The 23,341-nt window shown below is 52.7% G+C and overlaps 4 protein-coding genes across 5 annotated transcripts in view; 3 read left to right on the forward strand and 1 right to left on the reverse strand.

Moving 5' to 3' along the window:
- Positions 1-4,147, forward strand: part of PGP (phosphoglycolate phosphatase) — a 4,782-nt gene extending 635 nt beyond the window's left edge. Inside the window, exons 2-3 of the mRNA XM_019542129.1 lie at positions 8-204; positions 1,722-4,147. Coding sequence (XP_019397674.1) covers positions 8-204; positions 1,722-2,047 — 523 coding nt within the window. The 3' untranslated portion in view covers positions 2,048-4,147. The remainder of the gene's footprint in view (positions 1-7; positions 205-1,721) is intronic.
- A 633-nt stretch (positions 4,148-4,780) lies between these two features.
- On the forward strand, positions 4,781-12,363 carry BRICD5 (BRICHOS domain containing 5). Its single transcript, XM_019541857.1, has 6 exons — positions 4,781-5,782; positions 7,305-7,436; positions 8,576-8,728; positions 9,589-9,696; positions 11,415-11,568; positions 12,211-12,363. The coding sequence occupies exons 1-6, from the start codon at positions 5,744-5,746 to the stop codon at positions 12,303-12,305; spliced, it is 681 nt and encodes a 226-aa protein (XP_019397402.1). The 5' UTR covers positions 4,781-5,743; the 3' UTR covers positions 12,306-12,363.
- A 137-nt stretch (positions 12,364-12,500) lies between these two features.
- On the reverse strand, positions 12,501-21,391 carry MLST8 (MTOR associated protein, LST8 homolog). Its single transcript, XM_019541856.1, has 10 exons — positions 21,321-21,391; positions 20,672-20,809; positions 18,342-18,393; positions 17,812-17,974; positions 17,215-17,290; positions 15,024-15,176; positions 14,697-14,821; positions 14,048-14,211; positions 13,063-13,196; positions 12,501-12,710 (listed from the first exon to the last, which is right to left on the reverse strand). Exons 2-9 carry the CDS (start codon positions 20,798-20,800, stop codon positions 13,078-13,080), a joined length of 981 nt encoding a protein of 326 aa, XP_019397401.1. The 5' UTR covers positions 20,801-20,809; positions 21,321-21,391; the 3' UTR covers positions 12,501-12,710; positions 13,063-13,077.
- The window catches only part of LOC109314611 (hexosaminidase D-like), a 14,577-nt gene continuing 12,051 nt past the window's right edge, over positions 20,816-23,341 (forward strand). The window contains exon 1 of one of the 2 annotated variants that reach the window (XM_019541852.1): positions 20,816-20,885. In XM_019541852.1, coding sequence (XP_019397397.1) covers positions 20,856-20,885 — 30 coding nt within the window. In that variant the 5' untranslated portion in view covers positions 20,816-20,855. Of the gene's footprint in view, positions 20,886-22,767; positions 23,293-23,341 lie in introns of those variants that run through there. The other variant, XM_019541853.1, reaches the window with a different exon arrangement.

Genomic DNA, 23,341 nt, shown 5'->3' on the forward strand with positions numbered 1-23,341 from the left:
TGCCCGGGCCTGGCCCCGCCGACTGGGCGCAGGCACCGCTCGACCCGGCCGTGCGCGCCGTGCTGGTCGGCTTCGACGAGCACTTCGCCTATGCCAAGCTGTGCCAGGCGCTGCGCTACCTGCTGCGCGGCGATGCCGCCTGCCTGCTCGTCGGCACCAACCGTGACCACCGCCTGCCGCTCGAGGGCGGCGCCGCCATCCCCGGTGCGTGCGGGGTGGGGGGGACACCGTGCTTCGGGCCCGGCGCTGGAAACACCTGCGGGAGCAGCCTCTCCCGGCTGCCGGGGTGGCACCTCTGCCCCCACTGTCCGCACCCACCCTGTGCCAGCCCCGCGAGGGTTACGGCACTGCCCCGTGCGGGGCAAACCGGCCACTTTTTCTCACGTTTACAGACCCCTCGCATTCATATTGCAACAAAAATGTCCATTTTTTTCCTCATTCAGAGGCCCCACATTCCTATTAAGAAAAAAATAGACACTTTTGTTCTCTTTGGAGACCCTCATATTCATATTGGAACAAAAATGTCCAGTTTTTTCATATATAGGGCCCCCTCTTATTCCTATTGCAACAAAAATGTCCCTTTTTTCTTATTTAGAGGCCCTCATATTAGAGTAGAAATGTCCTTTTTTTCCTTACTTGGAGGCCCCTCAAATTCATATTGGAACAAAAATGTCTCTTTTTTATTCTTTAGAGGTCCCTCATACTCACATTACAACAGAAATGAGGGGCCTCTAAATTAAAAAATGCACATATTCTAATACAAATATGAGGGGCCTCTAAATAAAAAAAGTGACATTTTGGTTGTAATATGAATACATCCATTTTTAATTACAACCAAAATATCCATTTTTTTCATGTTTAGGGGCCCCTCATATTCATATTGGAACAAAAATGTCCATTTTTTCTTATTTAGAAGCCCCTCATATTGTGAGGTCCTAAAACGTAGTTTAATCCCAAATCTGGCACTGTGGCTCGGGGTCGGGTCAGGTCTCCAAACTAGGCCTGGGGATGGGATTCAGGAGAGTGGGGGGTGTCCTCCCTGAGCTGGTTGGGGCAGTGGCTCTGCGCTGCTCCTCCAGGCCTCATTGGCAGCCGTGGGTGCCTCTGCTCAGCCCTTGCCTGGGTTTTGGAGAAGACAAGGTCTCCTCCAGCTTTAACGTCTATGAAATCCAAATCTATGAAATCTGTGCAGCAAGCCGAGGGGCTGGAGGGGTTCACGCCGGCTGCCTTGGCCCTCCAGGGCTGGAGCTTCTTGCTACAGGTTTCCCTTGTGTCAGTTGAGTCAGGTTCTTGGGGTGTCCCTATTTGCTGCATAATAAAGCGGGTTCCTTAGATGTGAATTTGCAGTTTCAGTAACACGTGTACCATGTAAAGCAAGGGAAACCTTTACTCCCACCTCTACACTATAGCTTTTCACTGCCTGCCCTTCACAAACCTTCATCTCCCCCTCCCTCCCCCTTGCTTTCACAGCATGTGCAGTTCATGCTCAGGCCCTCGGCGGTCACTCTGCTCAGCTTCTCACCAAGCTGCTCTGCGCAGACCAACCTGCCATGGGCTGAAGGCTCCTACCACACGAAGGTGTTGTACCTGCTCTCTGTTAGCTACCTGCCCCGGCCAGACGTGAGACGTGTCCTAGCGGGGGTCATACTTGTGAAACACCAGCAGTGTTTTAACTGTGAATTCTGCACCCTGCTTGACTTGCTTTTTGGTTCTGCCCTCAGGGACCGGCTGCCTTGTGAAAGCCGTGGAGGTTGCGGCGGAGCGTGAGGCGTTCATCATTGGGAAGCCCAGCCGGTACATCTTTGACTGCGTGGTCAGTGAGTTCGACATCGACCCTGCCCGCACCATCATGGTGGGAGATCGGCTGGACACAGATATCCTCATGGGCAACACCTGTGGCCTCACCACCATCCTGACGCTGACCGGAGTCTCCACTTTGGAAGAAGTAAAAGGTCACCAGGAGAGTGACTGCCCTGCCAGGAAGAACCTGATTCCTGATTACTATGTTGATAGCATAGCTGACCTTCTTCCTGCACTTGAAGATTAAAATAGAAATGAAAAAAGCCCCCCTCTCCAGCTCCTGAAAAGGTATCCTCACTAGTGAAGGGCAGCCATTAATCACTTCGGTTACATTCACATGCTCAGTGCGACACCACTCGAAATTACAGCTCTGCTAGCTCTAACCTCGGAGTCCTCTTGCGGATGATTTTGTTTACAAATTTGTTTTTTAAAATGCACTTTGGAAAGAAGAGGGCATTATGGTGTCACCCAGTCATCCTGTGGGTCTTTTATTTTTAAATCGACAAGTACAGCCAAATGTTTGCAATAGGAAGTGTCAGGGGATTGTCCTTCTGAACGGGGTTAAAGGAAATAGAGTAGATTTCACCAGTACAAACCTACAGTGTGGCACAGTCTCTAATTCAGGGAATTAACCCTCTGACTGCATAGTTGTTGAGTGGCTCTGTGCTGATGTTTGCACAGGCCGGCACAGTTAAAATCTGGCCCTGTGTTTCGTCTTTGCTTACTCAGAACCTGACCTAGACAAGCAGCCCAGAGCTGGTGCGACTTGGGGGGGGGGGAAGAAATCAAAATGCGCGCACCCTGTTTCTAATTGCATCTGTTGCACTTGCAATACAAATTGGACTGGTTTGACGTGCAAAATGTATGAATAGTTTCTTCTGTATACTGTATATGTGTCCAAGTACTGGATGTATATGTAAAGAACATGTATATAAAGGAACTGCCCTGACAATAACTATATATCAGAAATATATTTAAAATATAATATATGAGAACATATTTTGTTTTCCAAAGGGAGGCTAGGAGGAATTTACTTCACTGAGTATTGAAGGGTTAATTTGACCTAATTGCGTCCTAAGTCAGTAATATAATAAGTACATAACAGCACAGAAATGTCCTCTGTTGTTAGCATTTCCGAGAATGAATTGGATCCATCATTTCACTTCTTTTAAAGTCGGTTCAAACCATACTCGGACCTTCCTGGTGCTTTAGTATCAAAATAATTGCTTGCCCTTAGCTTTGGCTGCAGATTCTAAACTGCCCCATCCTTGAAAGGCGATTATAATACAGATAATGAACTCTCTCTCTCACACTTGGACTAATTGTGGTGAAGTACTGGCCAAGTACACTAACAGCATAGTGCTTCCTCTTTCTTCCTAATCTTACTGCCTCTTGCACAGCTGATGTGGGAGCTCGCAATCAGCCGCTTCCCTGGATGAGAACTAATGATTCTTTTATACTGTAGTAGTTTTAAAATTGGTCCTGGGTGATGCCTAGCTCAGGCTGCTGGATAGCTTTTGTCCTTGCTGACCTGGGGCCCACAATGAATAGGTTGGCTTTTGCATTTCAAAAATTGCTCAAGAAATCACATATGCAATTTGAGTGTTCCAATACTCCACAGTAATTCCAGTCTCAGTGGGAAAAGCAGAGTCTGTTTCCATTTACCTCCTGTTGTTTAGCCTGAACAACTCTGGCAGCGTATTCCAGTACCATTTCCTCATGCTTAAAACACTTGAAATGTATACGCACGTCACCTTGTTCATACAGCAATAACTTCAGAGTTCACTATGTCTTTCAGTGTTACCAGGATATTAGCTGAAAACGTTCTTGCAAAAGATAACCGTAGTTATAGACTGATGTCAGCATCTGTCTGTAACTTCAAATTCTGTTAGCACGCGAGTTATCTCTTCCTTGTATCACATCTCCAGCTAGGAGACTTCTTCAGGCTTGAAAGAAATACATGTCTATCAGGTAGACCTAGTTCTTGACACTACTAATGTAGAAATGGACGTAGTGGTGTTATTGTGGGTAGGGCAGGCTTTAGAGACCATAGGTTCTTTGATTTAATTTTCTAGACTTGTGCGTATCAAAAGTCAATAGATTTTCAATCAATGTCAAGTAAAGGAGGAAGTACCAATTACGGTATTAAATCTTGTCACTGCTGCATGTCATCCTTGTTGCAAACAGCTCTCCATGCAATGAAACCATTACCTCTCTTCACAGTGTTCCCCACATGTTGTGGAAATACATTGGCGAAGACTTGCATCATGTTACAAGGGTCTCTGTATAAACTGTTGGGGAATTGTTGATCCTATACTTGAATCTACATTAAACTTGTAAATCTGTTTCCTTTTGGCTTTTCTCATTTGTATGGTCTCCTCTCTGTGTGCTTTTAGAATCCCTTGCCCCTTTGTGTTCACATATACAAAAATCATCTGGTGCCAGGTTTCATTAGATTTTTGTGTCTCAAGTTTACAGGTAGTATGACTATGCCTAAAACAAAGGTAGAGTGAAAAAGCGCAGAGAAGTTGCATGGCTCTTGAAATATTATCTGCAGAAGGACAGACTGGTGGGGAGAGATCTCCACAGAGGTCTGATGAAATACAATCATAAGTTTCATCATCATGGAGGCAAGTCAGAGTACAGGATGCCTGGGGAATGACTTGACACCTTCTGTGTCTTTGTTTTGCAGAACTAAGCCTTGTAGTTTAGTTGCTTCACTGCCTACCCTTGCTTCATTAGAAGTGGGGGTACTTTGAGATGCATACTATTGTGCTCCACTGTTAACGTTTTTAAAACATGTTGGCATTACTTTCTTTTACTGCCTTTGCACCTTGAAAGGAGTTGAGGGCTGGTAAAAAAGAAGCCTCTGGCCAGAACAGGGAGGATGGAAGACCCTTGGCTAGCTTTGATTTTGTTTTCCAATATATAAACCTTATGGTTTCATTGAATTCAAGTCCTACAAAAAGAATCTGGGATAATGAGAAGCAGCATCACTTTCTCTGCTCTTGATGTCTAACTTCTTTGTGCTTTTGTTGATCTTTATTCCTCTTACAGAATGAAATGTACTGAAAGGAAATACTGGGAGCAGAGGGGAAAGAAATGACTTAAAAAGAGTGGGGGGGAAATCCAAGGGTAAGTTGTCAGCTTAGCTTTGTTCCTGCTGTTGTTAGAAAACCATAGAAGAAGACTGAACCTGGCTAGAGCAATTAGGAGTATGAGGAAACTGGGCTGGGTTCTGGATCTTAAGTAGGTTAGCTGTGGTTGGTAGAAACTTTGCTCTTTGGGCCCGCAGAGTCTCTGGCATTTATAAGAACAGAAGCTAGGCTTGGGGTGGTCACGTGTCAGAGATCTAGCTAACCATTCTGGTAACAGCTGTGTGGTGCAGATCCTCTCTCTTGTGGGAGCTGGACTGAGCACATTAAATTGGTTGAGGTGGGTCAGTAAAGCCTGAGATGAGTCCAGGCTGCTGTGATCCATGTGGCATCGGTCCTGGATGCAGAGCTGTCTGCCCAGGGTTGAACTGGCTTGGAAATCCAAAAGTAATCACATGACAAGGGCAAGCAGCTGCCCTCCCTTATTCACTATCCCCTTGTCAATGAGATCTGTCCAGCCACGCGCATGGCACCTGCCAGCCAGTACAGCCCTGCACAAAGCCTCTGATTGTATCCTACCTAAATGCCTTCAGCTGGCCCCAGGGAGGCAGGAAGAGCTGCTTTAGGCTAATGACACTATCACTCTGCACTATTATTCCCCCTTCTTCCAATGTGGCATCTAAGGTTTCAGCTCCACTAGACACCTGAGCTGAATGGCAGGGCTGGAAGTTTCCTTGGCCGTGATGGACATGTGCTTACATTTCTAGGCACATTCAGAGGATCTGGTCATACACAATCTGCACATTGTCAGGAGCTGCAGGAGCAAGGCTTGCAACTAGACTGGGAGGATGGAGGGAAGGAGCAGTGGCACCAAGACTACGACTGTAGTGAGTATTGTGGCACCTGGGTCTCTCTGGCAGAAGGGAAGGGATCTCACTACCCTCTACCTCCACAAGGTCCTCAGTGCCGTATTTTCACAGACACTGGGTGGTGGGAGAAGGAGTTGCCTGCATTTCCAAGCAGTGCTAAATAATTCCAGTTCAAATGGACCCCAGCAAGAACTGTAGGTGCTGAGCACTTCAAAGGAGCCTCAGCCACTTCAAGCTGACTCCCTATCAACTGGTTCAAACCTCTGGTTTGTTCCCTGAAAGATTATCCCCTACACTTACAGCATGGAGGATGTACAAAATGAGTGAAATTCTAGGGATGTGTATTTAGCAACATCAAATGACAGTGATGCTAATACATCACAATGTTTATATTGCAACTTCTCCAGAATTTGCAGAATTACAGAGAAAGATGCAGTGGGAAAGACAGGACTTAGTTGTACTAGGTTTTTCCTGTCACTGTAAATCTGTCTCTAAAATTCATGGCAATTTCATTTGCTACTGAAAATCTCAGACATATTACTGTTGTGCAAGTTTCTATCTAAGCAGACAGGTGTTCACATACAAGTACCTCTAATTTTTCTGCTTGTTGCCTCTTGTGGGCAATTTAACACTTACTACATTTTCCTAGAATATTTCAACTACTGCAAAAGCACGTAAATTGTGGGTTTCAATATAAGTGAATTAACAATGTGTTGACAGAATAGAAAAGCTTCCTTGTGGTTTGATTCTAGCCAAATTTACCTGCGTGCAATTATTAGCTGCCTCTTTGTACTAGCTGTTTTTTCTTCTAATGTTGCACTCTGGGTTTGTGCAGAACTTGGGACTCTTTCCAGTCTGTTGTATTGTTACAAGCAAAGTATTTCATAGATGCAGATATGTGAGAATTAACCTTTTTTGATTAAACTGCTGGAAAAGTCCTGCAGGAATATTAGAAATACCAATCTGACTCCCAAGTTTAAGGGCTTTTCTTATTAAGCAACAAGTTGAATGGGACAATTAAAATACAAGCAAACATTTTGTAAGGAGAAGGGCAAGGAACAGTTGATTACAGGGAATTTAAAAAGTGTGGTAATTATGCCTCACTGAACACTGAGGGAGTTTCTTCTATATTTCTACCATCGCAAAAGCTCAGACAGCTGCTCTCCCACTCACAAAACCTGGACTATTCAGGTGGCTTCACAAGCATTCTGAAAACCTTGTTACATGGGGAAAGCGCCTGGTTAAACTGCAGTGCTGTAGCTATACCACAATAATGAGTCAGTATATCTCTCCACATGGATACTCTCTATGCTGAAATAAAATCAGGTTTATTCCAGTATAATTACTCAGCTTTGGAAGCTTTGCTGGTCTGTTTTTTCATGTAAACAAGCCCTAATATTTTGCCTTCAATCTCCAGAGCTATCATTCATGTGCATTTCACACAATAATTTTGCTCATACCGCTGAGGGAAATAAATGTCAACTCTGTTTTTAACTCAATTTGCCATCTCACATATTGATCAGTGTATCTTGGCTCCCAGGATAGCAGACCTGCAGCAGAATCGAAACCCTGCTCCAGGATATGTTGGGTCATCTTGTTTATAATCTTGTTTTTTGCGATTGTCGGCATCGGTGTGGTGGGTGTTCTCAGCTTCGCCCAGAGCACTGCCAAGGTAAGAAGTTAACTGGGGATCACTTAGGTCAGTTTCTTCTGGGAAAACCTTGAAACTGATTTGCGTTTCCGGGCATCTTTTTCTTTCCTCATTTTTACAGTTTCTTACAAATAGGCAGCCTAAAAATATTTCTAGTTGTTGAGCATTTTTTCTATCAAATTCTGCTCTCAATTAAACTTAGGGTCAGTGGGGTCCCACAGTGGGCCACGGAGGTAACAGTTTGGTCCAAATGATGCATTTCCCCTCGGGGAGGACAAACACAATTTTTCATTTGTTTTTCCCAATATCTTTCTCTCTCGTAAACCTGCTGCTTCCTACTGAGAGCAGCTTCACTCTCCATAATCCCCATCAGGCTGTTTGGCTGGAGTCAGAAGAAATTTCTTTCTTCTCTTGAAAGATCTGACACATCAGGTCAGGGATTAGAAAGAAAACAGCAGTGTTTACTCCTCTCTGAGAAATCAAATAAAGCCATGCTGGACCAATTCATCCCTAAGCACCAGTCACTGCCGCAGGTGCTGGCTTCATGACCATCTCAGAGTCTCACCTTTAATGGAGAATAGTTATTTTTCAGTAAATCTCTACCTTTGTGGTTGCAAAGTTGTTTGAAAGCAGAACCCTAGAGACCACCCCTGTCATGGCTGCCAGAGTCTGCAGAGAGCTTGAAACAGGTGCGTGTAGAATGGCAGCTCCCTGCCATGTAGTAAAGCCTAAGGTGTCTCTGCAGCAAGATAACCAGTTGTGCTGGAGGGAAGGTGTCCTGGCAGGGCAAGATGCTATTGGGTGAGATGATCCCCTGCACCAGCTGTTGTCCCAGGGGGCAGCCTTTGTGCACTGGCTCCACATTTTCCAGCTAGAGCCCAGGTTTTCTATGGCTCAGGCCTCCCTGCCTGCATGAGGGGTGAGATCTCCAGCACTCTGAGGCAGTGCAGCAGGTATGTGCCTGCTCGCACTCGTGCTGGAGCCTTCATCAATTGAAGTTGCTCACCCTGCTCACCTGCATTTGCCCCTGGTTATTACCAAGGAGCTTAGACTGACAGCGGGGCAGAGCAGCCTCCCACGGTTCACTCTGCAGACTCCAGAGCCACGGTGCTGGGTGGGACAAAGCACGTGGGCATGGTGCTCACCCTGGCTGTGCTCAGCCTCTCTTGCAGATTGCCCGGCTGACCTTTCAGGACCAGCATGGCTCCCTGGTGAACCAGTCGGCTGTTGTGGACCAGTCCAGGAGCACCATCACTTACTATGTGACTTCGCCGAGTAACCGCACAGCTGTGGTGCTGTTTGACAGCCGGAATGTGAGTGGCTGTCACCAGCTGACCGTGCTCTGCATAAAAGGGTGGCAGGGGAGAGCAATCCTGCAACTGCAACAGCCAATTTAGGGACCATGCCTCCTCAGGGAGCTGTGACTAAAGCTTGCCCAACTCTGCCAGGTATCCTGAGTGCAGGGTGTGGACAAGAGCAGGGGATTCCTCTGCCTTGGTTCCCCTGCTTTACCTGTGGCAGGTTTGGGTGTGATGTCTTGTGTTGGGTCAGGCCTGATGGTAGTTTTTCAAAGAGGTTAAATTATGGATTTGTATAATGTAGTTTGGATAGGGGTGATCCTGCCTCAGGCAGGGGGTTGGACTAGATATGACCTCTGGAGGTCCCTTCCAGCCTGGCTTTTCTGTGATTCCAGCCTGAGAGAGTCCATCTGGTTTTCTAGCAGCTCACGTCTGCTGTTACAAGTAGCCGCAGGCTAGGCCTTGAGGCAGGCAGCCACACGCAGGTTGGAGTGACCCTGGACGCCTTGCACCCATTCAGTGCTTTCCTCTCCTCTGATGTAATTTAGCAGATACAAACGAGAACCGCTAGTACGATGTCATCACCAGCTTGCACGGAGGTTTCTTTGCACTGTGGAGCCTACTAGGAGAGTCACTACTGTCTGTTCTGCAGACTCCCACCACTGATCTGCCACCATGGCTTACTCCAGATCTGCTGTTTCCACGGCATGCTCATTCCTACTGAGAGACAACCCATGTTGCTTTATTAAAAACATATCCCAATGAAGGGCCAGGAGTGTTCAAGCTAAGATCTCAGCAGTGGCTAAGTGCTGTGCCCATGCGGGCTGTCTGTCAATAAAATGAACCTTTCTGTGGCCCTTCCTTCTGCCCCGCAGGGCTACGTCTGTTACAAACCTGCAGAGCAAAGTGCATGTTTCCTGCAGAGGATGGACCATCAGGACCTGGAGAACATCCAGCTGTCTTTCAATGCGTCTGTGCACAGGGTGAGCAGGGATGTGACTTTTGCAGAGGGGTGGTTGGACTGCGGGGAGATGAAGGGCCCTCAGCATCGCAGAGGCCTCTCTTCTCTGAGTCCCCTGCACCAGGTTCACATGTTCCCAGGGAGCGCTCTTCTTTATTGAAGTGAGATGGGACAAGTGAAGTCAAATCCATCAGGTCTTCCAGCTGTGAAGCCTCTCTACTGTTTGTACTTTCTGAGGAAGGAGTTATTCTTAGGAGAAGTGCATCCCTTAATTCTGCCCGTCAATAGCAGCCCGGCTGGAGTCTGACTGTGTGGCTTACACTCAACTGGAAGGAAGTAATCAATGGAGTTTTTATTGATTGAATGTCTTTGTATGAAGCAGGAGTGGGGGAGGAAGGGCAGGACACCAGTGCCGTGCAGGTTTGAAGTCACCAGGCTTTCAAAAAATCCAATCCTGCTGGATTTGGTTACCTGCTAACGATAACTCCAGGGAATAGGAAACAAAGGGTGTTTTGTTAGCAAATCCACAGCGAAATAAGTTGGAGTAATGATGTCTAACAACCCTCTGAACAGAATGTTAATGGGTTTCATAGCGGGGAGAGGTGCAGATTCTGTTTCAGGAAGACAGAGGGCCCCATTTTTGATGACTCGAAAGCAGATGCCAAGCCTTGGGCAGGTGGCTGGATTCCTTTACCTTGTTGTTGCAGGGAAGGGGGGAGCTTAAGGTCGCTTGTCCTTTGACTGCCTCTTCTCATCCCCACACTGAGCAGTCAGGAGCACTCAGCACAAACAGCAGCAGGAACAAGAGACCCATGAGAATGCCGTTAACCACATGCAGCCAGGGAAGAGGCCCCTGGGATGGAAGCCATAGTCTGGCTCTCACGCCTCTGAGAGAAGCGAAGGGAGAATGCCTGGCTAATGCAGAGGCAGCACAGCTGGTCACCAGAGCAGGGAAACAGCAATCAGGAGAGGGGTTCTTCCCATCCCCAGGGGCTCAGAGCATTGCTCATTCTTCACTGGGCGCAGCATGGTGGGAACCCCTTCCAGCTCTTCGATTTCTGACTCCTGCGCCGATGCAGGATTTTGATCCCTTGCCCATTCCAAATGCTCACCTCATTCAGCCTCTTCTAGAAACCCTCCCAGCAAAGATGCCACAGCTTCTCCAGGTAGTCTGCTCCACTGCTGCACGCTTCTACACTTTCCCCTGCCATGCCCTGGGCATCAACCCAGGGAGGTGCATGTACGAGGCCAAGGCTCCAGCCAGAGCCATGTCAGCTAGCGAGATGGACTCACAAGCTCTGCGATGATCCCCATGTGTAAAGTAGGGGGTGTGAAATTTACTCCCAACTGAGCTGCACTGGCAGAGCCATGTGTGCAAGGTGTGTGTGGCTGTAGTAGGGGACTCAGAGCTGCATGGTTATAGTGACCCACCTACCTGATGGCAAAGAGAGCTCTCATTGCCTGAGGCAACATCCTGGGAAAGAGAAAATCCCCTGTATGGAAAACTCCCTGGCCAGTGTGCAGCGTTGGAAGGGGCACCCTGTCCTCTGTAGCCAGAGGGCAGGTGCCTGTGAGGTAGCAGCACAAGGAGACTGAGGATTCCCTACAATGCTTCTCATGCCTGTCACGTGGGCAGAGAGCACTCAGGAGGCCTGTGTGAAAACCACCCTAGGAAGCAGAAGCGCCTGGTGAGGACAAGGTTCTGCCTTGCACCATGTAACTGGGTGGCCTTTCTTTCAGGATGATCCACGGCTGCTCCAGAACAACCAAACCAAGTACCTCCAAGAGTTCCTGGGGATTGTGGCCGTTGCACCGGTGGACCCTGCAGGTCTGGGGGAAGCCATCCAAGCCCTCTGTGAACAGGGCTCCATTTACTGGGTCAGGAAAGGGGATGGTAAGTGGGAAGAATTACCTTCTGAACGAGGTGGAGACATCACTACTACTCCAGCACCCAGGGAGAAGCCCAGCTCAGCCAGGAACCAGGGAAACAGAGCAGCACGGGGTGATTTTGAGTGTCTGTGTCAGGCAAAAGCTGTCCCTTTACAGGAGAGAGACATTTAGTGACCTTTATGCAGGGGAAGGGTGCTGCACAGATGGCCTCCAGGCTTGAAGCACATCCCCAGGGCAGCAGACAGCAAGGGCCGTACTAACAGAAGCCTTCCTGTCCAAACCAGGCAGAGCATCGAGTCCCCACTTAGAGCAGACACCCTCCACTGATGAGTCTCCACAGCCCGTCCAGTCATGTCCTCTCTGCTCAGGCCCAATGAGGACATCAGCTGTAGGGGCTCTCCATGACAGCTCAGCAGGCACCGCCGAAATCAAATGCGTCCATTTTCAGCAGTCACCAAGTGCCCTCAGCAGCTCCACGGGTTCATGTCCACTCCCACCGACTGACAGCCGCCCACCAGAGCTGGCACTGCTTTATCTGAACCAATCCCAAGAACTAGAAGGGCCTTGATCTCAGGGCTCCACCAGGGCCTTGCTACACAACCAGCCTTGCTTACAAGGCCTTTCCCCCCACTTGCTCTTTTGGCAGGGCCTGGGAAGCAGCGGCTGATTTACCTGTGTATCGACATCTGCTTCCCAAGCAACATCTGCGTGTCCATCTGTTTCTACTACCTTCCTGAGTAAGCCCGGCAGCCAGGGGACCCACCTCCCCCGCCACTCACGCCTCATCATACTTGAACTCCCGGGAAGCCTCCGAGTTAAACACATACGTTAGCGGCTAAGTTCTTCAGCTCATTCCTACACGAGACACCCCATGAGGCTGCCTGCATGGTGCTGCTCAAGGGAGGGTAGGAGAGAGCCAGAGGATTATGATGACAGTGCCCATTTCCGACCTTGTCAGTATATACATTTTATTTACAACCGTGCTCCTGGGCCATGCCCTTTAGATTGGCAGCTGTTAGGCGAGGGTACACCCTTGTTCCACATTGTAGGAGTAGGGCTTCTTAAAGCTTTGCAGCTGCCTGCACCACTGGTCAGCCGCTGAACCGGGTACACTTGAGTCCATTCCAAGCCCATCTTCCATCAAGCCTGTAAAGCAGTGAATAAACCAATTGCAACAGAACAGAAGGCCTGCGCTTCCTCTCCCTCCCCTGCACACTCCATTATGCAACTCCAAGCTGAGAGACAGCAGGGCAGCTGCCCGCCCTGGGTAACACAGGGACTTCCTGGGGGTGTAATTCAATAGTCAGCGCTGCAGACACCAAGCCTGGGCAGGGTCCCATGCGGTGTGCTATGCCACCCACTGTGACCCATGATGGGTCCCAGGCTGGGGGACAGTTGTCCTTCTTTTCAAGGAAATACTTCACTGAGTGAATTTCCTAACCAGCAAAGGGTGCTGGCTGATGGCATCATTCAGCACATTGCAGGCTCGGGCCCTTACCTGTCCTCACACCTGCTATCCCAACACGCTGTCATTGAAAGCGAGGCAGACGACAGCTTTCTGGTGGCCGCTGTATTCCCTCTTGATTTCGCCCGTCTCCACACACCAAAGCCGGGCCAAATTATCCGAGGAAGCTGGAATGGTAAACGAGGAGAGGCTGAATGCAAAATGCCTGCCCATTCTCTCCTGCAAAGAACCCCAGCTCCTTGCTTCGTTAGCCCAGTGCACCAGAGCGTCTGGCAGTGGCAGACAGGGCAGGGAGTCTTGTATCACGGTGTGCATCTGCCCGAACCGGGTTTCCGATATTCCTGAGGGATGTGCAGTGCAGTGGTAAATACCACGAGGCTGCTCTTCCACCAAATGAAACAAGCAGTGCACCCTACGGGTCGAGAGATTCCCTGCTACAAACAGGACGAGGCAGAATGGCGCCGGCCGTAGACGTTGCCTTTGTTACCGCATAGAGTTTTACCCTGGATATTACTGTGGAGTAACTTTACTGCCTGGTAAAGCAGACAGACAACGTGTTCTGCATGGTAACTTTCCCATGTAGTGAAGCCACAGCACATTTCTTGAGTGGCATCTGAGCCATCTGCTGTGAACCTGGGCTGTACACTGGGTGCTCACTCCAGCCCTATGATGCAGTAAAGTCAGTTTATTATATGGCAGATGTGCCACATGCCCACACCCAAAGGGAGTTAAGTTGGACACGCAGCAGAGCAGAGCCGTGTGCTCATAACCAGCTCATGTGTGTTCACAGAACTGTAGAAAATGAGGGTTGGAAGCGACCTCAGGGGTCATCTAGTCGAACCCTCTGCTCAAAGCAGGGGAAGGAAGGGGATCCACCTCCCAGCTCCACAGGTGTCCTTGGGAGTTGATGGGGAAAATCTGCCTTTCAAATCCCCAGGGACCCACAGCACAGACCAGCAAAACCTGTGGCCCCAGCCGGGCTCAACAGCCAGCTGCGCAGAGGGCCCCACTATCTTACCAGTGACGATGTACTGCGAGTCCCCAGAGAAGGCGCAGTCCCACATCCAGCCCCGAGAGGTTTCCCCTGGGTTGTTACTCTTGATACTCAGTTCTGTCATTAGTGAGAAATTGGAAGTCCTCCAGATCTTACAGGTCTGGTCCGCAGAGCATGTAGCTAAGAGCCTGGAGGGGAGCAATGCAGGAGCATGGTCAGGATTCATTTCCTTGCTACCATGGGATGCTCTCCGCAGTGGCTCTGGAAACATGACACACTGCAGGGCCCAGCACACAGACAGCACAGTCTGCCAGGAGCCGCAGACCCCCCGGGCCAGCCCCCATGCTGGAAGAGAAGGACTACTATTTGCTCCACCTCTTGCGAAGCACAGGGCTGAGAAAAGGACAGGCCACGTTTATGGGCTCAGAGCAGTCAGTACATTGCTCCTCAGGCTACGTGCTACCCATGCCAAACTCGTGAAGCGACAACTGGGCACTAGGTGAGAGGCCAGACTGATCGCTCAGCTGTTGCCTTCTCCGCTTCCTGCTGCTGGGAGGAGGAAATGGAGCCAGACCTGCATCAGCAGCTGGGCCCCCGTCGGTCTCCTGAGACCCAGTCTGAAAGACCGGCTTTGTTCAAGGCTGGGGCAGAGAAGCGAGCTGGCAGCACTCACGTGGAGTCGGGGCTGAACTTGCACTGGAGGGCGTAGCGGTTGTGCGCCGGGATCTTGGTCTTAGGGATGAGCTGAGTCACCTCCTCCCCAATGCCACCGGTTAAATTCCAGACGTAGCAGTTCCCCTGCAGACAGAGAGGAGCTGGCTGCTAGGCTGGACCGCAAGGGGCACGAGGGACGCAGGCAACGGGCACGAGCACGCCCGCCCGCCTGCCCCAGAGCGCAGCGAGCTCGTGCAATGGACGTGCCGAGAAGCCTGCGACGGGACAAACGGCAGAACTGCTGCAGCCCTGGCTACTCCGCTCCTAGGGCTCCAGTCGGACTCACCGAACTGTTGACAGCCGCCATGTAACTGGCGTCAGGGTCGATGTGAACCGAATTGACAGAAACTTCTGGCTCGGGAATCAGCTGCTCGTTGTGGTCTGTTTTCAGGTCCCAGATGTGAATAGCACCACTCTGATCCCCGACAATTAGCTCAGCCTGCAAAGGACCAAGTCACAATTTGCAACTAGGAAACAGAAAAGGCAGTGCAGAGAGTGCCTGCACCTGAGCGCATCCAATACAGCCATCTATCTGGCCCAGATGTTCCTGTTCTGCCCAGTCGTCAGCACGACGGCACTTTGGATCTGCAGCTGCTTGCACATTCTTACCATGCTGCAATCTAAATAAGCCTTATCCCCGTTTTACAGATAGGGAAACTGAGCCAAGGAGGCATTTTTAGAAGTGTACACTAAGTTTCTGGGCCCAGCTCCAGACCTCTTGAGCCCAATTTCCAGAACTGTCCAGCAGCTGTGACCCACCAAAGCCAGCCATGCTTGGCACCCCTGAAAACCCAGCAATGGAAGCTTTCTAACTCAATGGATCCTTCTGGCATTTATGGCCTACATAACTTTCTCAGTCAGGGAGCAGATCCAACCAAGAGCCGTGGTTGGGATTTAGGAGCCTGGGCTCCCAGTCATGTGCTCAGACCACCACACAATGCTGTCTCTCTCCATTAAGATTCTGGCTTTTATCAGTGGTGTGCACCAGCAATACTGCACCGAACCATGGATCAGTCTTGTCGTGTGCGCACCAGTGTGCAACAGCCTGCCTTGGAGGAAGAGGACCACTGCCCAAAACATACCCAAATCCACTGCCCAAAACATACCCAAATCCAGTGTGTAGGGCAGAGGTCCCTCCCTGGCCACCTGCAATGCTAAGATTGCACCCTGAACCCTGAAAGGGGCTGCCCCCTCCTAGTATGTGTAGACACAGCTGCAGAAGCAGTCACTGAACTGATAACAACCCCCTGGCAGTGCTTGATAGCAGCTGCGAGCTGCTCGGGCTGATGACACCCCGCACAGGTATCCCCAACTCAGTCCGATTCGCTCCAGAATAAAGGCCATAACATGGCAGTGTCTGCTTGGCCATGTTCTCAAATGCAAATTCCTGCACGACAGCTGACACCGATACAACATGTAGTCTTCCTGATGTGCCGACACCGCACAACTGTTAGTGCTAATGAGGCAAGGGTCATGTCCGATCTGAAGTAAAACATGGGTCTTGCAAAATTAAAGCACCCACAAGGCCTAAAGCCAAAGGAGCATTTCCACAGCGTGTCCTCCTAAAAGAGGAACGGTTTGTTTTGCGAGACGCATCAATCCTTCGCTGCGCTGTTTGCAGCCCAGACATTGCAACACTGGGCTGGCACGTAAGGATGTGAAAGTAACAAGTGAGCTGTGTGACACAAGGGAAGCCAAAGGGACAATTTTCACTGAGCTGAGTAAAATACAACACCAATTCCGTTTTTCCCTTATTATAGGAATTAGGGGTACTTAGCCCAACAGTAACAGAAATTAAAGCACGTTGCAACTTAATGTGCAATGTGCAACTTAAACGTTTCTGCTCTAAGAAACAGGGAATGATCTGTACATTTGTTTATGCCACTCTGTCCTCGAAAGAATCCAGGGGCAATCCTGTTTTAAGACTGAAAAGGGAAACTATAGTCTCAGTTCCTTTTTTCTCTATCCTCCCACACTAGGGAGGTTTTGCATTCATGAGCAGAAAGGGAGGGAATGCACTTCCACGGAGCAGGTCCAAGGTCTCAGTTCAACCTAAGTCAACAGGCAGATACTCCCACGGGACCCAGAGGCAAGGAGCTCAGGTAATAAATGACAGAATCACACACAGTGATACCATCTAGTGCCTGGAGCAGCACCGAGCAATCACGAGAGTTTTGATCACCTGCCCGTACTCAAGGGTATGCTTCTCTGTGTGGATTCAGGGGGTTTTCTCAGCTGCCAGATATAGGAAACTCTTTCAATTTTGACCAACACCCATGTCTGGTACTTAATGCTGAGACAGGAGCTCACGCTTAGCAAGTTCAAGTCTTGTCAGAGCAGCAAACAAGTCCATTTAGAAAACACAATGTTCTGCAATGACTGCCAGTCATGTATCCCGTCAGGTTTCTAGTTGGGAGACGCAGAACATCTGTAGCAGCCTCCCCGAGCCTAGCAAGCGCAGAACGGCGTGCGTTTACCTGGTTAGGATGCAAGCAGACACAATTAATAGGAGCATTCACTTGGAAAATACGTTGGCACTGAAGGTTACGTGACCTGCAACAGAATGAACACAAACGAGAAGAGTCAGAGAAGCAGCTGCAATGAGATCTCCTGCTTCCCTCAGGCCTGTACCAGCTCCCTGCCGCCCCTGCAGGTGCTGAAGAGGGCTTGCTCGCTGCATGCAAGGGCATTGGGTAGGAGGTGAAGCCTGCCGGCCCCACCTGCAACTTCCAAAGGGATCAGAGGGAGGCAGAAGGCCATCACCCAAACCAGCCAGGACCCCTGGACTGAACCAGAAGCACCAGGGAATAGTTAAAGATCACAAATGGACAGGACCCAACTTTTACCTCTTATCCACATGACACCGCCAGCAGCCTCTGAGCACCAGAAGCAGTGCAATACTGATTCAGAGGAAAGACACTGAACCCCTCGTTCTGGGTGGCCCCCCTGGACGTCTCCCAGCCAAGTACTGCCCCGCGGCTGCTGGCTACGGTCACGGCTCAGAGGGTTTATGGAGACAGAAGATGCATCCCAAGAGGGAACCCCCACGGAGCAGCGCTGGCCTCAGCGGGTACCTCAGGTCCCATATCCTCGCCATGCAGTCCTCGCCTCCTGTGTACATCCAGCGGCCGTCTTCGTGAAACCCGACGGAGGTGATGTTCTTGCTTACGCCATCGTAATTAATGACCGGGTTGGGGTTGTTCGAGTTCAGGTCGTACATCCGAATGTGCTGGTAACCTGGAAGCCACGATGACAATGAGCGGGGACCCAGACGTACATGGCAGGTGTCAAACACAGTGGCCAAAGCCCCCTCTGCGAAGGGCCACCCGACCTCAGTAGAAGGCAGGCTGTCCCCACATCACCCTGCCCAGCAGGGTCTGTGGGTCCCAGAGCAGACACACTCGTCACAGGGGCTCCAGGGAGGTGAGCCCTGGCGAGCCACATGTGAGCATGTCTGAGCAAGTAGCCGGGGGCACCACAGCTGGATCACATGCACGAGGGTGAAGTCACCACACACCAGTTGGAAACCAGTACCAGAAACCACCAGACTCCTCTCCTCCCTGCATGCCCCCAACTAGGGCATGGGGCCGCGGGCAGGGCTCACCTGCAGCAGCGATCATGCTGCGGTCCGGGGTGATCTCCAGAGCATTCACTTGCTAGAGGTGCTGGTTAAGGTTGACAGAGAAAGTGAGTACCTCTGCAGCAGGAGACAGCACTCTCTTGAATTTACCCTGCCTGGAGAAACCTCAGTCTGGTGGGGGCTTCTCACCGGGCATCCTTTCTTTGGGAACAATCTAGACTGGAAAGGGAAGCTTGGCGCACCACCGCATGCCCGATGTTTCACGCCAAAGAGCGCATCTGATGACTCCAACATGGCAGGACACATCAGCCTGCTCTGTCCGCCCCACAAAGGCCTGGCCCGATTCCAGCTCTACACCTTCCCTTCCAACACCATCCGCTGACCGCTCCTCTCTACCTTTGCCACCCTTGTCTCCCCAAACTCTGAAGTTTAGCTCAGCCTCGACAGCGCTGTTGCAAGGAAAATGTCTAACCGTAGAGAGATCTTTGCTTTGCCCCACGCCCCGGTCAGAGGGTCTGAAGGCACGAGGCTCTACAAGGACCTTCAGAAGGGACGACAGATGCCGGGCATCGCTGGGCCTGCTTCCCGATGCAGAAAGAGTAGCTTTGGCTCGCTGAACATGCGTACACGTGGTGGGGGCAATGACTCTGCACTCTCTCACCCCCTCCTTTCCCAGCCACCGTTCACTCCAGCTTTTCTTGCCTCACTCTTGTCCTCTGACTCCTGCCCCTATTTATTTGCCCTCCCCTTTGGCTTTTATCGGAGCAGAAAACCAGGCGGTGTGGTGTCTGCTCATTCCCTGCCCGGCCACCATTAATCCATGACCGAGCCAAAAGACTCTACTCTACCCGGTGACATGGGCCGAGCGACTGCCCCGAATTCGTTCTCGTCTGACCTGCAGAGTATCACCGAGGAAGAACATCCCTCCAGGAGCTGAGTGATGCCCGGGGTGCAGGACCCACTGGTAAGCTGTCCCAACGGTGAATCCTTTAAAGACTTCTGCCTTGTTTCTAGCCTTCATTCCTCTAGCTCCAAATCCACCCTCTGGATCCTGTTAGACCTTGGTCTGCCCATCCACGAGGTGCCTCTCAGCGACCCTCTTCTTTCCCTTTAAGCTCAACAGGCAGCAGTTTCTCACTCACGGGCACGTCCCCAGCCCCTTAGTCACTCTCACAGCCCATCTCCTCACCTTCCCAACCCATCCACAGCCTCCTTGGGCCACAGACACCGGAACAGGATGCAGGGGATGCACCTGCATGGGGTACAGGGGAAAAGGAATCTCCTCCCTGCCTGCCTGACGTCAAGCTGGCCACGTTGAACAGCGAATGCCGTCTGTATCCAGTTTACCAACAATCCTGATCACCCCGTACTAGGCCTGTCCTCTTTGTTATTCACCATTCCGCCCATTTTGGGGGTTATCTGCAAACTGTACTGCAAGAGGCTGCCAGGATTTTGCACTAATCTAGGAAAACCAGAGTCTGGGGCAATGTCATGGCATGGTCAGGAGAGGGCAAAACACCCCACCTTTGGACAGGTCCTACAGAAACACTTTTCCCACTCTTCTTTATGGGTACACGCGCAGAGGTGGGACGGGGGGTTTCCTTTACATCTGACCCACCAAACTAACTCAGACTCAGTTGTGGTCCATAATTTTGCTGTCTCCTCCATCATTAGGCCCGTTTCCTGACACGCTACAAATGTAACACACGCAATATAACGATGTGAGCCAATCGTTGCTACTGTCGCAGCTTTTGGGAGGTTCCAGCTGCTGACGAGAATCCGGATCGAAGCTCAGACCAAGAGTTTGATCCATGCGTTACGGCTGAGCCAAGCTAGAGGGTCTCGCCCCCCCGCTCAAAGTCAGGCCGGCGCTGCATTGGGGTCAGGAAGGAACTTGGCCCCCTGGTCAGATTGGTACGGATGGGAGAGGGGGGGTTTCTTTCCCCTGTAGCAGGTGTGGCCGCTATTTGGGATTTCTTAAGCAGATAGTAAAACCTTGTGCAGAAGCAGCACGTTGGCCGCGGTGGTCCCCCTGCTATACCGATGGCACATTAGGGTGTGATACGCTGAGTTGGTCTGGGGTGACTGTAGCTTTGCCAGGAGGTTGGACAATGGATCGGTCTGGGATGGTTTGCACAGAGCTGATCCTGCCTCAGGCAGTGGCTGGACTAGAGGTGACCTCTGCAGGTCCCTTCCAGCCCCGTTGGACTTTGGGTCCTGGCAAGCCCTTCTCTCCTCTCAGGACAGGCTACGTGGGGAATTAAACCAATGCCAGGGCTCTCCGTCCCCACCAGAGCCCATGACCCGTCAGAGGCGCCAGGGCTGGAGGCCCCGTGCAGGCGCGAGAAGGATACAGAGTCTTGGTGCTGGACGGTGCGGGTGCAGATCCCGCTGTGCGCCTGCCAGAACCGCACGGTGTGGTCGTAGCCGGCGGTCGCCAGGATCACGGGGTCGCTGCCCACGGTGCCCTGCGCTGTGTTCATGGTGGGGGCCTGAAGGGGGGAATTGAGAAGAAGGTCATTGGTGCAGATCCCAGCAATGCCCCAGCCCCCGCCCACGGCACACGTGGTGAGTATCTCCCCCCGCCCCCATGCACACTCCCATCACTCCTGCGCGGGGGTGCCAGGCACACCTGTGCATGAGCCCTGGCCTGCCCCAGGCAGCAGGTCACCCAGGTAGATCCCGGTGCTCCGGACCCCCCTATTGCAACAGCCCCCCACTGCAACCGCCCCGGCCCCTACTGCAACCCCCATATTGCAACAGGCCCCCATATTGTAACAGGCCCCCATTGCAATAACCCCCCACTGCAACAGACCCACCATCTATTGCAGCAGCCCCCACTGCAACCCCCATATGGCAGCCCCCATATTGCAACAACCCCCATTGCAGCAGCCCCAGCCCCCTATTGCAACCCCCATATTGCAACAGCCCCCTTATTGCACCCTCCCCTCACGAAAGTCTCGGGGCCACAGGCCGCACGGGGGGGAGGGGCGCCCCCTTTACCTGCGGACACACGAGGGGGGAGAGGGAGCACCGCAGCGCATGCGCACAGCGCGACCCGGGTCGACCAGCGGCGAGGCGCATGCGCAGAACGGGGTACATGCCTGGGGCGGGATACGACCGCGTCCAGCAAGCGCATGCGTGTGTGCAAGGTGCCCTGCCGGGCTCTGGCGCGGGAGGACGTGCGCATGCGCGGAGGCTCGGGCGAGCCCAAGCGGCGCCAAAGCGCGGGGGGCAGAGTAGGTGTCGCGTTGCAGCCCCGAGCAGCCCCGGGAGGGGGCGGTGCTGCTCGCGGGGTGCGCAGCGCCGTGCGCCGCGCTCGGGGCGGCCCAGGCCTGGGCGCTGGGGCCCTGGGCACCCTCTGGGGCTGGGATCCAGGCAGGCGTGGGACCTGGTGCCCAGCCTAGGGGGTTGGGGGGCACAGCCCCTACCTGGCACCGGGTGCGCCAGCTCGGGGGCACTGCCTGAGGGTTGCCCCGTGACCTTTGCCCCTACTGGAAGCCCCTGGGACGGGCGCTGCGTGCATGCTGCAGCCCTGGCGCGCCAGACGCGTGCATTGCTCTTGCTGGGCACCTCCGGGGCGCCCGGGAGGCCTACGGCGGCTGTGCTGCCAGGGGCGCCGCGCCCGGGCTGTCGAACCCTTCCTGCCCCCGGCTTCCCCGCCTGCCGCTTCCTGAACGCCAGGCTGAGCCGCGAGTCGAGAAGTGCGCGGCAGATGCGTCGTTTGCCGCAGGACGTTTTCCCCTCGGTCTCTGCTAAGCGCATCCCCGCGGAGCCGGCTCGGCCCTGTGCCCGCCAGTTTACGCCGGTTTAGATCCGAGGCCGACGTTGGGGGCTTGCGGCCTTTCGGCCTGAGCTGCGGGTGCACCCGGGGCCGCCGGCGCTCTGCTGCGGCCGGACGTCTCCTGGGCGGGCGACGGCAAAAGGATGCTCGCGACCCGGTCGCTGGATGCTGCTGGACCCTCAGGGATGGCTCGGGGACGGGAGGTGGCCCCCCTCCCTCGCGTGTCTCCGGCCTCGTCGCCGCGTCTTCCCTCGCGCACAGGTATCGCTGTTGAGATTCGGAGCACGCTTCCCGAAGGGAACGAACGCTCAGTGGTGCAGGCAGTGTTATGATGAACGGCTCTTTCCCCTGAAATCGGAGAGGCTTTATTGCCAGTTGGGCAAAGCCCCCGTGGGAAGCATTCATTTCTCTCCAGGAAAATGTCGTTCTGTCGGGAGTTCGGTGTCGCCGCCAGCGCTCGGAGCATCTCCGCCGAGCCCCGGCAAGGCAGGGAGTGCGGCACGGATGCAAAATTAAAACGATCTGTCACTAAACTCGCACCTCTTTAATAACAGGTTGCCGCATCAGGCCGAGGAGGGTTTGCCAGAGGCGGTGGCGCGCTGCAGGCACGTTTCCACACGCGTGTTTCCCTGCTTCTGCTTCGCCTGGGCCCGTGCTCCATTTGGGGCTGGGCTGGGTGGGAAGCACCTCTCTGCTCCAGAGGGGCGTGTGTTCAAGCACGGTGGCGGTTTGCAAGCAGGCATAGGACGGCTGGTCCGCGGATTCGGGACGCCCCTCTCCAGTTCCCAGCAGCACCCCCAAACTCTGGTGGGACAGAGCAGCTGCCACGCCCTTCTGCGATGCCGCCCCCAGAGCAGGGGGCTGCAAAGATCAGTGCACCCGGGGTGCGAGGTGCTGCAGCCCTGCAGGGACCGGGCAGGGCTTTGCTAAAGCAGGCATCCCTGCCCAAAGCCGCGTGTGCAGAAGAGACGGGCGCGGCAGCCCCCTGCCCAGGTGAGCGATGCCCGGGGCAGCTCTGCAGGGAGCTGTCACCAGCCCCTCCTGCGCTGCAGCCCGGCCCCGATCCCAATCCGGGTCCCTTTAAGAGCGGGGCTGGGTGGCTCCGTGCGCCCGGCTGTGGGGTGATGCCACCGGCTCCGGCTGCTCCGCGCGTGCTCCCTGCTGCCAGCCCGGCCCGGCTGCACCTGCCAGGTAGGGGCGGGCAGAGCCCCCCGGGGCCAGGCATGCTGCTGCCCTGGCT

This window comes from Crocodylus porosus, unplaced genomic scaffold (genome assembly GCF_001723895.1).
Source record: "Crocodylus porosus isolate Cpor-Errol unplaced genomic scaffold, CroPor_comp1, whole genome shotgun sequence".
NCBI classification, from domain to species: domain Eukaryota; kingdom Metazoa; phylum Chordata; order Crocodylia; family Crocodylidae; genus Crocodylus; species Crocodylus porosus.